Source organism: Orbicella franksi, chromosome 3 (genome assembly GCF_964199315.1).
Source record: "Orbicella franksi chromosome 3, jaOrbFran1.1, whole genome shotgun sequence".
In the NCBI taxonomy this organism is placed as follows: domain Eukaryota; kingdom Metazoa; phylum Cnidaria; class Anthozoa; order Scleractinia; family Merulinidae; genus Orbicella; species Orbicella franksi.
This window is the reverse complement of record NC_138147.1, coordinates 26348591-26362226: the sequence shown is the minus strand read 5'-3', so window position 1 is coordinate 26362226 and position 13636 is coordinate 26348591. Positions and strand designations below refer to the sequence as shown.

The 13636-nt window shown below is 38.4% G+C and overlaps 1 protein-coding gene across 1 annotated transcript; it reads right to left on the bottom strand.

Annotated features, from left to right (window-relative positions):
- Positions 1 to 946: 946 nt before the first annotated feature.
- Positions 947 to 12658, bottom strand: LOC145482794 (uncharacterized). Its single transcript, XM_081461429.1, has 5 exons — positions 12326 to 12658; positions 11001 to 11681; positions 9396 to 9935; positions 7807 to 8120; positions 947 to 2104 (listed from the first exon to the last, which is right to left on the bottom strand). The coding sequence occupies exons 1-5, from the start codon at positions 12510 to 12512 to the stop codon at positions 1964 to 1966; spliced, it is 1863 nt and encodes a 620-aa protein (XP_081317555.1). The 5' UTR covers positions 12513 to 12658; the 3' UTR covers positions 947 to 1963.
- Positions 12659 to 13636: the final 978 nt, after the last annotated feature.

Genomic DNA, 13636 nt, shown 5'->3' with positions numbered 1-13636 from the left:
ATTTTCACCCGAGGTAACTTGATGTTATAAGATTCATTTAACACCAGAATATCATTTAGTCAATTCTTGTGGACGTAGTTTCCAATAACGGCTTCGTTTTTGTTATATTTTGACACCTTGAAACTTCACCTGCAATTTTCTCGAAACGCTCTTACAGATATTTTTTTAAAAATTTGCCATTGTTAAGACGACTATGTCAAGTTCGAGATCCTGACGTCGTATTTCCTATTATCCCTGATTTCGTATTATCCCTGATGGCAAGTTATTCGGTCTTATGTATAATGGGGTATGGCGTCAATTCGTTGCTATGGTAACTCAGACCTTCCTAAGACTTACGTAATTTAAAATTTGCAACTTTCTCTAGCACACTAGTAACGTTTGATTTTCCGTTCGATTGATAATGGCGGTGCTCTAGTCGCTCAAAGTTGAACGGTATCGTCACTCAAAAATCCGATCGTGCTACCTTAATATGATGCACAGAGACGATACATAGCTAAAATGCAGAGAAGATCGGTGCTTTGATGAAAGAGGCTTAGGTTCAGACCCGCGCATGTATTCAAAAACGCCCGCGGTGTTTCATTTAAGAAATGACTTCGTCGACAGCCATCAACCTTTGAATGTGCTCATTAAACTTTAGTTCAATTGTAATGAACCCAGCGATCTAAAAAAAAAAAAACGAACAAACAAACAAACTAGTGACAGTGCCGCTGCCTGGAATATCGGACAACTCGTTGCTTTTGAAGACATACTTGGCCAGGAAATGGTCGAAGAGTTCAAATTCGTTCCGGAAAGACACGTTTGCTACTTCTTACTTCTTATAAAAACTGAGATTTCTCCTTTGAGTATCAGAATGTGCGGAATGCGAACAACAACAACAACTTTATTTGTACTCAGCTAGAAAATAGAAATTACATGAACAAAAATAACTTACATGTTACAGCAATGCAGAAATAACAGAGAAAAGGCGGGGGGGGGGGGCGGTGGTATCATTAATTATGGAATTATGCAAGCTGGTTTACACAAGTCGTAAATAGTTATTTTTCCCAGCACAGATATCAGTTGTGATTTCAGTTGTGTTTTACTTCGATTCTTACCCTGACGGATTGTTCCTATCGAGGCCCATGTCAATTAAAAGACAAGCAATTAACTTGACATTACAAGTGACCAATTGCCCTTTGAAAAAATAAACGAAAGAAATATCATAAAAGAAAACTTGTGAAAAGCTTGAGGGTTTTGCCGCTCCCATGAATTCTGCGAAGTCTGGAGTGGTGTATAGGTTTTAGGGGAGAATGGAAGTGAGCTACAGTGTTGAGAGTATGGCAACTAGCTGAAAGCATTGCAGACGATCTACCCATTTACTGATCATTATCCAAGCTCAGAACAAGCTCTATTAACAGTCCACTAAAAATTTGTATTGTTTTAGATTATTAGGCTTCTGATAAAACTACTGATTACTTGTCGTTAAAAGCAGATTGTCTTTTGCCGCTAGTGCCGTCTTTAGGCACCTGTAACAAAAACCTATTCCTAAGTTATGCTATCTCGTTAAAACATTTTGTCAAAAGATTATCATATGTTGTTAGATTTCACTTACGACAACTGGCACCTATCCGTTTAACTGCACAATCCTTACCTACAAGTAGGGTTAAGACTCTTTCCTTTCTTCAAAAAAAAAAAAGCAACTCGCCCTATGTTTCCCAGTGGAATGCAAGCCGTTAAAGCTGGCTAATTAATAATATAACGTTTTTTACACTTCATAACGTAAGTTTAAAGCTATTGTTTCAGGAGGTTCCAAGCAGTGCCATTAAGGTTCTTTTTCGTTGAACCTGAACAATTTACAACTAAAGCCGAAAACTTTTGGGGAAAAATAATTGTAACTTTACCTCATAATAGCATTTGTGACCAAATGCGACAATCACTACCTTTCACTTCTTTTAAGCCGGTAATGAAAACAAATTTCGTGTGACTACTTTAGTACAAATATTTCAACTCTCATACAAGGATGACCATAATATGTGACGGGATAAAATCTAACGAATCTTGCTTTAACAGCAGGACTGAGTGAATGCTTCACAATATTGTTTCTGTCTGTGTTACCTGTGAAGACCTGCAAATGAAGAAGAAATAGCAGAACGCTTTACATTATCAGCGCTTTTAACTGAAATCTTCGGAGGAAAAATATCTATTAGTTTCATGGGACACAATTAAAGGCCGGAGAATTTCCCGGTTGCACTTGAGCTTGTTATATCACGCGTTTCCGAGAAGTTAGTTAAACAATTAGTTCTATTATAGTCTTCTGACTAGTTCGCGTGTCAGTTAGGATTAAACAGTAATAATTTTTCTCCTAATTTCCTTCCAAGTATCCAGTCCTAAATCATTATCAATAATACCTTCATATGCCCTTTGTCTCTAAGATACGAAGAGCTTATCAGTAAGCTTAATTACAACAAAAATCCCTTTACAGTGCAACTACTCGAACCGGGCTACTTGAAAAAGAGTTAGCCAATTAGAACGTTATCTGAGAACAAAGGAAAGCGATCTTTTTGGCGAATAAACCAACAGCATTGAAAAATACGAACACCACAAAATTGAAAACCTAACTCTCTCAGGAAAGTTTGCCATTTGTTGATTGATTGGTTTCGATCCTAAATTTTGTACGCAAAATGCGTTTTTCTCTTGTTGTATTCTCTTATAGTCTGGCAGCATAGCTCTTGAATTGTGCGATTTTTGATACAAGCACCAAACTTTGTAGGATAATGCGCATTCCCATACTGATCAATTCCTGATTATAGTGCCAAGCTCAATGTTCTAATTCCAGCTAGTTAGCGATAACTAGAGTTTTCACTCATTATAAACCACGCGAAGTTCTTGTTTATGTTCTTTTTCGAGAATTAATTAACGCTTTTACCTCACGTTTTCACTACATTAATGCAAGTATGATTAGAATTGTTATTTTTCTCCCTTTTGTTCATTCAAGTAGAGGCAATTTTACCGCCAAAAATATTCAATAAATGAAGGTCTCAATTTGCGTAAATCTGCATTTTGATTTTCTCTTGCTGTCCTTCTTCTACATTTCTGCAACACTTTCTCTTGGTTCGGATGGTAGAAGCGGCATCTTATTCTAATTTGTTTCTATGCAATTGGATGCAATAACGCACAGCACACCCCGTCATTAGAAAGAGAAAACGGCGAGCTTCAACATATAAAGGAATATATGGGTTGATTTGGGAAGATCTGGACGAGAGAATGGAATTGTTCCGAAATTTGAAAGACAGTATGCCACTTGATATAAACCTTTTGGAATTCGACAGTTCGACATGGCCAAGCAGAACCAGACTGGATCGCATGTTCAAAAGGAAACTGTCTCGGCCAAAGAAGAAGCAAACGTACAAGAAGTATTTTCCAAGCAGCAAAAATGTCTTGGAAGGAACCGACCACCGAGGTTGAATTAAGAGAGGCGTGTACAATGGTTGCCGATTCCGATCCTGTGTCCGATCTGTTGCTCACGAGTTATCCCATTTGAATCTAATATCTATGCTGCTGGGCAAACATTACTAGAATTGTCTAGCAGCGCCGGTTAACCGCGTGCGACAACACAACAATGGAAAAGTCATCAGGGAAAAAAGAAAAATAGGTCAACAACGCGTACTTGTGGGCTTATCCTCAGTTTGATTCCATTCGGTTGGATTGTTGTTTCTAAATGTCAGTATCTGAGAGTTGAATTGCTACAAGTGAGAAGACAAACACTGGAAAGATAACGGTGTGATAAAGGTGTGGAAATAACTGAATTAGGTACCACAGAGTTTTTTTGATTTCTGGTATCAACATAGACAAATCGTTACAAATTTTAAGTGGAAAATTAGTTGAAGAATACTGTTTACTTAGTTACTTTATCCTCTAATAATAATTTTTTATTCATCTCTTAGTCCCCATGGGACATAACACAATAATAACCTTTCTTCATTTTAGCCCTATTTTGTCCAGCATGTTGTGCCTTGTCCCATATGAGTTTTAACTCTCTGAGCTCAGCACTGTATACACATGTCAAGTAAAATTGTACATGTAGTGTCAAGATGGCTTGCTGCAGTAATGATTAAGCCTGTTACATAACAACATCAACAACTGAGTCCAACATACACCTTGTTAATGGTGTTAAAGTGTATTGAGGTTGTAATAAGTTCTTGGCATGGCTGCAAAAAAAATGTCGACATGCTGAATACCCATAATCAATTTGCATACACAATGTGGTTACTTTTGTTGATTGCCCAGCATTAAGATGGTACCAGATCAGGTAAAATGGTACTGTATAGTGCAGTAAAAAGAAAACAATATTGATGATACACTTTGTATGCCTGTTATTATTGACTGTTTTAGGGTTACCATGCAGTGTGCACTCCACAATGCAGTTTGCATGATATTTCTATAGTAGACTAGTGGTAATGAGTGATAAGAAAATGTATTTGAACAAAAGGGGCAGGGTACCTTTTATGGGTTAAACTTTGTGGTTTGGTAAGGTGAAATCGAATGTGCTATTACGAACTCTGAAATTATCAATTTTAGACTTATCTTAGTACCTTTAGGCCCGTAAGCCGGAAAAAATATGAGAAGGTACTTTAATTAAATTGGTACCTCTTGGGGTTAAAATGAATTTAAGCCAGGCCCACAAAGGGAGATTAATATTAGTTTCTGGACATTTTAGGGATTTCTTTTAAATTTCCCATAACGACCGCTGTCAATTTCATACTTGAGTCCTCCATTTTGGGGGCTGGGCAAAAGAAGATTTGTTGAAATCTTTTTGAAATAGGGCAAGGGAGACAATGAATCATTACCAAACAGTGCAAACAAACACCTTACTTCTTTCCAGGACAATTTATTAGTTTTAAACAAAATTCCTAGTCACTTCGTAGCTTTTGCTTGATGTCACATGAAATAAAAAGGACCTTGAAAGATTTCATCGACCTGAAATGACAACTTAACTGTCCATATCTATTTTCAAACACAATTGCTAGTCAGTTGACATAGTCTGAATATACATGCAATACATATGAAATCAAAAGGACACTGGAAAATCTTATTGTTAACAAGTCTTCAAACTACAACTTTTTTTTTCCAAGCACACGTTTATCATGATTGCCTTGACGTGATTCCATGTCCACAAACAATAACAGTCTTTTAAGCGGCTACCTCCCATTTCTCCGAGGGTGACCTCTTAAATTCAAAAATAAACACCCAGTAGCCACAAGTCTCCCAGAACAGATATCTGCGAAGTGTTGGGGAAACTTATTGTTATTTTTTTTTCTTTTACAGGTATAATACAAGACTGTACAGATCGATACGTTTAAACATTACAGAATTTACAACAATTACCTTAATTACAAACTACAAAGAAGAAAAACTACACTGCAGTACACTACAAGGGTTACATAACTTATTCAATACAAAGAGAATTTCATGAATTTCAATAAATTGCGGTTTCCACAGAAACCAGTGGACCTCCAACTTGGCACTCACCCTGAAAATGCTCGTATTGGTGACTGCTATCAGTGTGCCACATTTCACGCTTGTATCAAAAAGTGCACATTTTGCCTGAAATTTCGAGTTATACCGCCGAACTACTACACTTCGCAGCCAAGTTATAACAGAACACTGACACAACCTTTACTTTCCCCTTAGACTAACAGAATTTTTGTAGTCTTATGAAAGACCACTAAGTCAGAGACCGATCTTGTGGCTTTCAGGACGAGATGACAAGTGACAGACCTCCGGGAGAACAAATAGTTCTACAGGTAGACTGGGTACTAGTAATTGCGAGGCACTGTTTTCGAGTTGTTTCGTCGGCCATTGCTTCCGGCGTATCGTTGTTTTACTAGTGTAACGGCAGCCGTTTTACCTGTTTTGTGAAAGTTTTGAAGAGCTTTTCATCGCAAATTAGTTGTAATTGTTTAAGGCTTGTCATTTTTCTATTTCAAAATCGCTCCGTCTTGCTGTCTATTATTAGTTTTCTTCCTTTCATTTTGAAAATTAACTGCACTGCCTTGTTTTTTCTTTGTTATTTCATTCAAGTGATGCTGAGTGAGTTTCCTCGGCGATACGGGAGTTGTTTGCTCACGCAAGTCAACATAACTAGACTCGGCTTGTGTTTAGTGCGGATTGCACTGAAGCTAATACGCTTTTGCGAGCCCACATTCATAGGCTTGAAATCCGGCGCGCGGTCTACACCACAAAAGCTCTCACAAACCAATATAGTTACAAGTCAGTTTGTGGGACTCAGTTGTTGATGTTGTTATGTATTTAAACAGGCTTAGTCATTACTGTAGCAAAACACCTTGACACTACATGTAAAAGTTCACTTGACATGTGCAAACAGTGTCGAGCTCAGAGAGTGAAAACTCTCTCTCACATGGGACAAGGTACAACATGCTGCGCAAAATAGGACTAAATTGAATGATTAAGTAGATTAAATTGAGAGCTAAATAAATAATTATTTTTAGAGGATAAAGTATGTAAGTAAGTAAACAGTATTTGGCTATACTTATCCACTTAAAATTTACAATGACTTGTCTACCTTTTCACTTGTAGCAATTCATGATCAACTCCCAGATATTGACATTTAAAAACAACACTCCAACCGAATGAAATAAAATTAACCATAAGACCAAAAGTACGCATAGCGGACCTTCTTGTTATTGTTGTTGTTGTTGTTTGTTTTTCTTTCCTTTTTTGCTTTGTTTTGTCTTGTTTTGTTTTTTTGTTTGTTTGTTTTGTTTTGTTTTTGTTTTTGTTTTTTGCTTTTTTGTTTTTTTGTTTTTTTTTTAATTGTTTTTTTTTTCTAGGTTGCCTATTTATAAAGTTAGGGGCCTGGGTATAATTTTTAAAAATATATCGAAATTGACCCATTAGCGCTCACCAGACTGATTCTCCCAATTGGGTTATAGGACAAGAAAACAAGAAACGGCGAGCGGAGCTCTGTAGGCAAGTGTGGTCACTCAGCGTTCGATTCCCCTCTCCATTTTTTCGCACTCACCGGGAGCCTGATTACAAGCTAGGACTAACATGGCAGGACTTTTAGTTTCTGCTTTTTAAATAACTTGTTAATTTTACGTTTTATAATCTCTTTTCCCCTCCAAACCAACAGCCTATGGCTTGCTGTTCAAACGGCCAAACGATCGCAACATTTCAACACAACATATCCCAATATTGTTAGCCCAGCATTTGCAAGCTCCGGCCAAACGATCCTAACATTTAAACGCAACATATCGCAACATTGTTGGGCGCAATATGTTGCACGCGTTTGGCCACCCTGTGGCGACGTGTTGCGACATGTTGGGTGTTGAAAATCGAACTAGTGCGCATGCCCGGGCGCAACATTGTTGCATGAACCGGGTCAAACGACTACAACATCATGCAACATTCACAAATGTTGCATGGAAATTTTGACCATTTTCAAATTTGAGCCAACAACACCCAACATATCGCAACACATCGCAACAGGGTGGCCAAACGTACGCAACATCCTGCTCCCAACAATGTTGCGATATGTTGCGTTGAAACGTTGCCATCGTTTGGCCGGGGCTTAATACGTAGACACACAGCGGCTGCCTGTAACACGAATTTCTAGTTCTCCGAACGTTCTATATCTATTATATGCAGATACCCACAATAAATGGATTCGGTATATACAGCCCTTTTATAAGAGAACTACAGGGCTCTTGTGGCTTTAATATGTCGCAATTGTCCTGATTACTGAGATTACTTTATGATTTTTCTACAGACCGCCACTCCTAGACAAAAGTATATGATCTTAGTCACCTTTTCAACATTGTTTTCCTTGTAGCTGTTCCATGTTACTCCATCTGTAGAAAAATGCACTTTGTAGCTGGTGATCCATGCATCTTCTCTATGGGCGCTTTGAGTTGCCACTGCACAAACAGAGTGTACTGCACCCGTATCAACTTGAAGATAGTCTGTTCTGTCTGTTCTTGTCTTTGTACACCACGCACCATTTCCCCTGTCCTCATTCAGCCGGCCATAGTATGGATAATATGAATTACTGTAGTATGTGCTTGCCGTCATCCTGGCATCTGGTATTGTGTTCCTGTCCTCTACACCAACAGGTCCACATTCTGAAAGACACACACACAAAAAAAAAAACATCAAGCAAAAAATACAAAAAAGCAAGCAAACTGCGATAGCGGTTCCTTTATTCTTGACCCTTCAAGCCGCGGTCAGAACCTTCAAGTCTGTTCACAAGCTAATGATAACGGAGCTCAGTCCTTTATTGACAAAAATGATAGCAAGCTTTCTTGATTCATTTCATAGGAGTTTTCTATATTACAGTAAAGGTTAAGAAAACGGAATAACCCTCTTGTTGGAATCATCCCCATCTCAATTATCTAGGTAGAGATATTTTAGAATCGAAGGCCTTGAAATATCTCTTGCTTGGACCCCCATAAAGTAACCACTAGGGCTCACTTGTATTTTCTACGATCATAATTTTGCTTCATGTACAATTTGACGACTTCTGTACTTAGAGAGTTTAGACAGTAGACAGTTCGATAGTAAATAAAACTGACGGGTAACTTCCAGGGGAAGCTGGCAGCTACCTTTGATCTCGCCGCTTCTCTGGTTTCGGTGATCGCCCCAGCAAAGAAATGTGTCAGTCATTTGAGAACTGTAACGAACATGCGCATAACTTTATCATGACGGGAAAACTGCAGCATGTTTCCCCGCCATTTCGGCCTTGGATTCAATAACTTTTTTGTTGTTAGTACTTTTGAGCAACAGCTCTGAGACAATCAGGACTAAGGGAATGAAGGGCCAACTTTATGTCAGATTAGCAACAAGTTTCAGGCTAAAATTTTCCTGCTGAGCGTGGTGAATTTCATTATCTTGGTTGCTCTACCAGGAGGATAACGAAGCTGACACGTTTATTTTGCAGTTGAAATTTTAAAGTTCATTACCTCCCATCATCACATCGACGAAATATTTCTTTTGCAATTAGTCTTCTCTAATTTCTATGGAAAAGAGAGATCTCGAACTGTTTCATGTCAGTGTGCCACCAAATATCGCGAAGCCTCCGAATTTAAGTCTTTAAGCTATTTTTTAACTGTTCAGTTGTATATTTATTTGTATATTTCTTTTTTTATACCACTATTACGCGGAAATAGTGATATTATCAATCAATCAAATCTCTCAAATTACTCGGCTTATATTATATTATAATAGTATTCCATAACTTCTGTGCTCAAACAGTGTAAACCTTCGTGGTTTTTAGGGCCGTTGCGTCTTTAAAATTCTCTATACATAGACTCAAGATAGACTCAAGGTGAAGAATTAGAATGGTGAAGAATTAGAATGGTACTAAGAGTGACTTAAATCATGATAAGTACAAATCTCACCTGTCACTGTCAGTTTCATAACAGAAAACGCTCTAAAGACTTCAGCCGATGCCGCCACACAAGTATATCTCCCCGAGTCCTCTTCTTTAGTGTTCCAAACTTGAAGTGTTCCATCAACACTAACTTTTGATCTCCCTAACGGTAGCTCGCCGTTCTCTTTCACCCAAGTGACTGTCGGAAGGGGGTCCCCAGTGGCCTGGCAAGGGACTCTTATATTGCGGTTCGTAGACATTTTAAGTTGCCCAGGCGGCCTGACTGTAAACTGCGGCAGCTCCACAACACTTAGATGTGTTACAGCCGAGTGGTAACCTAAGATATTCGTTGCTTTACATTTGTACAAGCCAGAGTCTTTCTTTTGAGCATTTGTTATTGACAGCTGTCCATCTTTCGAAAGAGCTCTTGCTTGTACCAGTTCACCGTGCACTTTAGACCACATGATCACCGCTGGAGGATAGCCAGTCACGTGACAAGTTGGTAAAGTGATGTTCTTGTTCCTTTCGACGTAGGATGTTCCAAACGAGAGAGAAACTTTGGGCTTACCTGGAAGGAAATAATATAAATAAATAAATAAATAAATAAATATCTTGTGTAACAGCACAGGCAATGGGGACACGTTCAATGTCACCATACATTAGTACAGCTTTTTGCATTCCAAATGAAACTTCACTCACAAAAACCATCTTCAAACTCAATCAATCTTAATCCTATCATTAACATTCAATTGACACGAAAATGGTACCCTAGGAGTACTCTAGAGTGATGTAACTACTAAATATCGCAAGAACACAAAACAAAAAGACAAACAAACAAGCAAAAACATTCTTAAACTTCTAAATACCGACATAAGAAAACATGAAATGCGGTAGACTTGCAATCTCGTAATCACTGCTTAGACGTCTAAAGTATTTCTTTGTTTTGTCAAACCCACGCCCCTCTTTCTGAAGACTGTTTTGCACGAATTTCGCAAATGCATTTATCTTAGAGAATGCACAGAATACTCAGAGCTAGAATGCCAATGGAAATGGAATATTGATACAGAAATACGAACCTAAGTTGCGTGAAAGAACTCAATTTCTGTCATTCTGTTAAAAAAAAAATGGAAAATGGAACGGAATAAAACGATCTACCTCAGTTTATTAAATTACTAGAGATAAAAAACAACTGTTATTGCGCACAAATGAGATTGCAAAGAAGATCCAGATCAATCGATATTTTGTCGCCTGACTGGCACCAAGCCCGAGTACGATAAAAGTAAACATGGACCCGTCAGCTTAACGCAGTGACATTAGCCCATGTGCTTACTTGAGGTTTCTTTGTCACAAGTGACTCTGTGATATTAGAGTCTTGGCTGTACGTGGCGGTAAGTCCACGTACTTACTTGGGGATGTACCTCAAGACTGACCAATAACAGCAGATTTATAGTAAATTTTCCCACATTTTCAGCCACAGAATATGTAATTAATTGTTCAAAAGTGTTGTAGAATGATTGTTTTTAATACATACGCTGCATATTCAGGTTGATTCTGGCTAGGCCCTCCGTAAATCAAGTTATTTGGCTTTGGTTGTGTAGGTGAGACAAAATAAAGTATTACAATTTCAACTTACTCTGAACAACAAGGTTCGCAGCATTTTCGTCCTGTCCCAGAATATTGCTCGCCATGCATTTGTATTTCCCAGCATCCTCCAGGCGAACGTCATCAATCTGCATCAGGCCGTCCGAGGTCAGTCTGATCTTGTTGCTAGGTAACGATCCAGCAACCCTAACCCAAGATAACTGGGGAGCGGGATTTCCAGTAGCAGAGCAAAACAGAGCAGCAGTGTTGCTTTCGTTGACAGTCAGTTGTGAAGCAGGGAAAATTGTCACTTTAGGTACAGAAATAGATTCTCCGGGCTCACCTTTAATCCCTGGGATGCCCGGTCGCCCGATATCTCCTTTAATTCCCTTTTCTCCTCTTATGCCCGGTGGTCCATTAATTCCTTGTTTTCCACTTCGACCAGGGGGTCCCATAACTCCTTGCTTTCCACCTGGACCCTGTGGTCCCATAATTCCTTGGGAACCTTTTCTTCCTCTCCTTCCCGGAGGTCCCGGGAGTCCTCGCGGGCAAACTTTAAGGTCTCCACTCTTCTGACAGATCTTTTTGAAACTCGAGGTGACAACGTCTTCCAAAGCTTGCTTCATGTTGGCGGAATTATTAAAGGTTGGATTGTTGACAATGCTACGTGTGATTCTGTGGAGCTTTATCTCACTATTTGTTTCTTTCTTCCCAGAATTAAGCTGTGAAATTTCTAAACAGTAATAAGACAGATATACTTCAGTACCTCGCGTAGAGTCGCACCGTAACCAGAAAAGATCTGTTAAGTTTCAGGGCCGTTTCTGTGTGCAATGTACACCACCTAAATGGCAGCTAATTTGCCTATATGAATGTTTTGTTTTCAGATCGGAGTGTCTGCATAACTGATAAATGAAAGAGGTTTTGTGACATAATATTGAAAGACCAGCTTGAAGTCGTCTGTACTAAAGGATCTCTGCATAAGGTCAAACGTGCGATTGCATGGGAAAACATTACTTAAAATTTATCAGCTAAAATGCACCATCTTTCTTCATTTATAACGCAAAATCAACTCAATAAAGTGCTTATAATAAAAGAATCCTTCCTCGAGACCCTGAGATCAACTGGAAGTGCTAGAGTACGTCTTTTGCTTTCCGTTTTCAATCATAATATGAACGGTTATTTGAAAGAAACTAAGAGATATTTTAAATATTTGGTTACTATTTCTTCACCGGAAGAATTAAAGTCTAAAATTGAATTGAATAATTAATCTGCTCACGAAAGCTCTTTTAGTACAATATACAGATACGGTCAATAAGTGAACTGCTGAAGAGGAAGAGGTTTTAGTTGAAACAATTACCCGACACACCAATGCCTTACCTTTATTCCAAGTGTGCGCCATTCCATGTTTCATCTGAGAAATGACTTCCTCGACAGCTATCAACCTTTGATCGTGATCATTAAACTTCAGCTCGATTCTAATGAATCCAGCGGAGTATAGAAGCAAACAAACCACAGACAACACTGTTCCAGGGCTCACTGATAAACCATTGTTTTTCGAAGACATTTTTGGAAACAGAATGGACGAAACCGATCGTACGTGCTCAAAAATGACCCGCAAAGACACGTTTGTAATTTTGCACCGATTATAGCTTGACCCGTCCTTTGAGTATCAGAATAAACAGGAAATTCTTAAAGATCCTTGGTATCACTTTCAACGTTCCTCACTGGGTTAGAGACTGGTTGCGTGACTTCGGTCCGAGTAACTGCGAAGGAGACTAATGTATAACACGACTGGAAATATTTTCAGAAAATCCCGCAATCACGAACTCTTCAGATGTAGAGCCTCGATGTTCATTTTTTAAGAAGCAAAGGAAAGTTGTGGAAGAAAAAGAAAGCCAATATTTTATGCGTAAGTTAATTCGTTCAGAAAAGTAAACCTTACGGTGCCTTATTCAATACTTGGAAAATAGAGGCAGTTGAGAACTCTGATTGGTTAGTTTTAGTTACTGGCTCTGTGAACTAACGTAATCGTGCAACAGAGCTATATATTCAAAAACGTCTTTCAGCTCTTATAAGTACGTGAACATCACCTTTACAAAGCGAAGTTGAAAACATCTTTATTACGACTTACATATGATTATCTGTACATTGAAAAAAAGAGCCTCTACAAAATTAAATGTATACAAACTTTATAAGAATACGATGTGAAAAACTACTATACAGTTAAAGATGCGACAGAACCTGGTATTTATAATAATTCACTGGTGAGATTCCAGTACAGTATCTATGATGTAAAATAAACGTAGATCAAATATAAACCAAATTAACCATGTTTTGCGCAGACAAACTGAACTAAATCTACAAAACATACAGTTTTGATGTACAATTTCCTATTTTGTCACTCGAAATTCGAAAATCGAAAAACCTAACAGTAATAGAACGTCAAGTCCGAAGAATGATCAGAATATAACTTCTCCTTCGGGTATCGGTAACAAAAGCAGTAGAAACAGGCAAAGATATCGTATGATGCGCGACATTATGAGGAAGAAGCAAATGCAAGATTGAAAAAGTTCTTCAAAGTGTCAAATAGTTGGTGTAAACAGATAAAATGGGCTAAGCCCTTTATTAGCCGGTATTTTGAAGTCTTTTTCAACGTAGTGGGGGAAGGGCTAAGCCTATATTTTGCAC

Coding starts and splice junctions, on each gene's coding strand:
- LOC145482794 (XM_081461429.1), bottom strand. CDS start 12,512: ATGTCTTCGAAAAACAATGGTTTATCAGTGAGCCCTGGAACAGTGTTG. Junction 11,682..12,325: donor GGCGCACACTTGGAATAAAG/GTAAGGCATTGG, acceptor ATTACTGTTTAG/AAATTTCACAGCTTAATTCT. Junction 9,936..11,000: donor TGCGAACCTTGTTGTTCAGA/GTAAGTTGAAAT, acceptor ATTTCCTTCCAG/GTAAGCCCAAAGTTTCTCTC.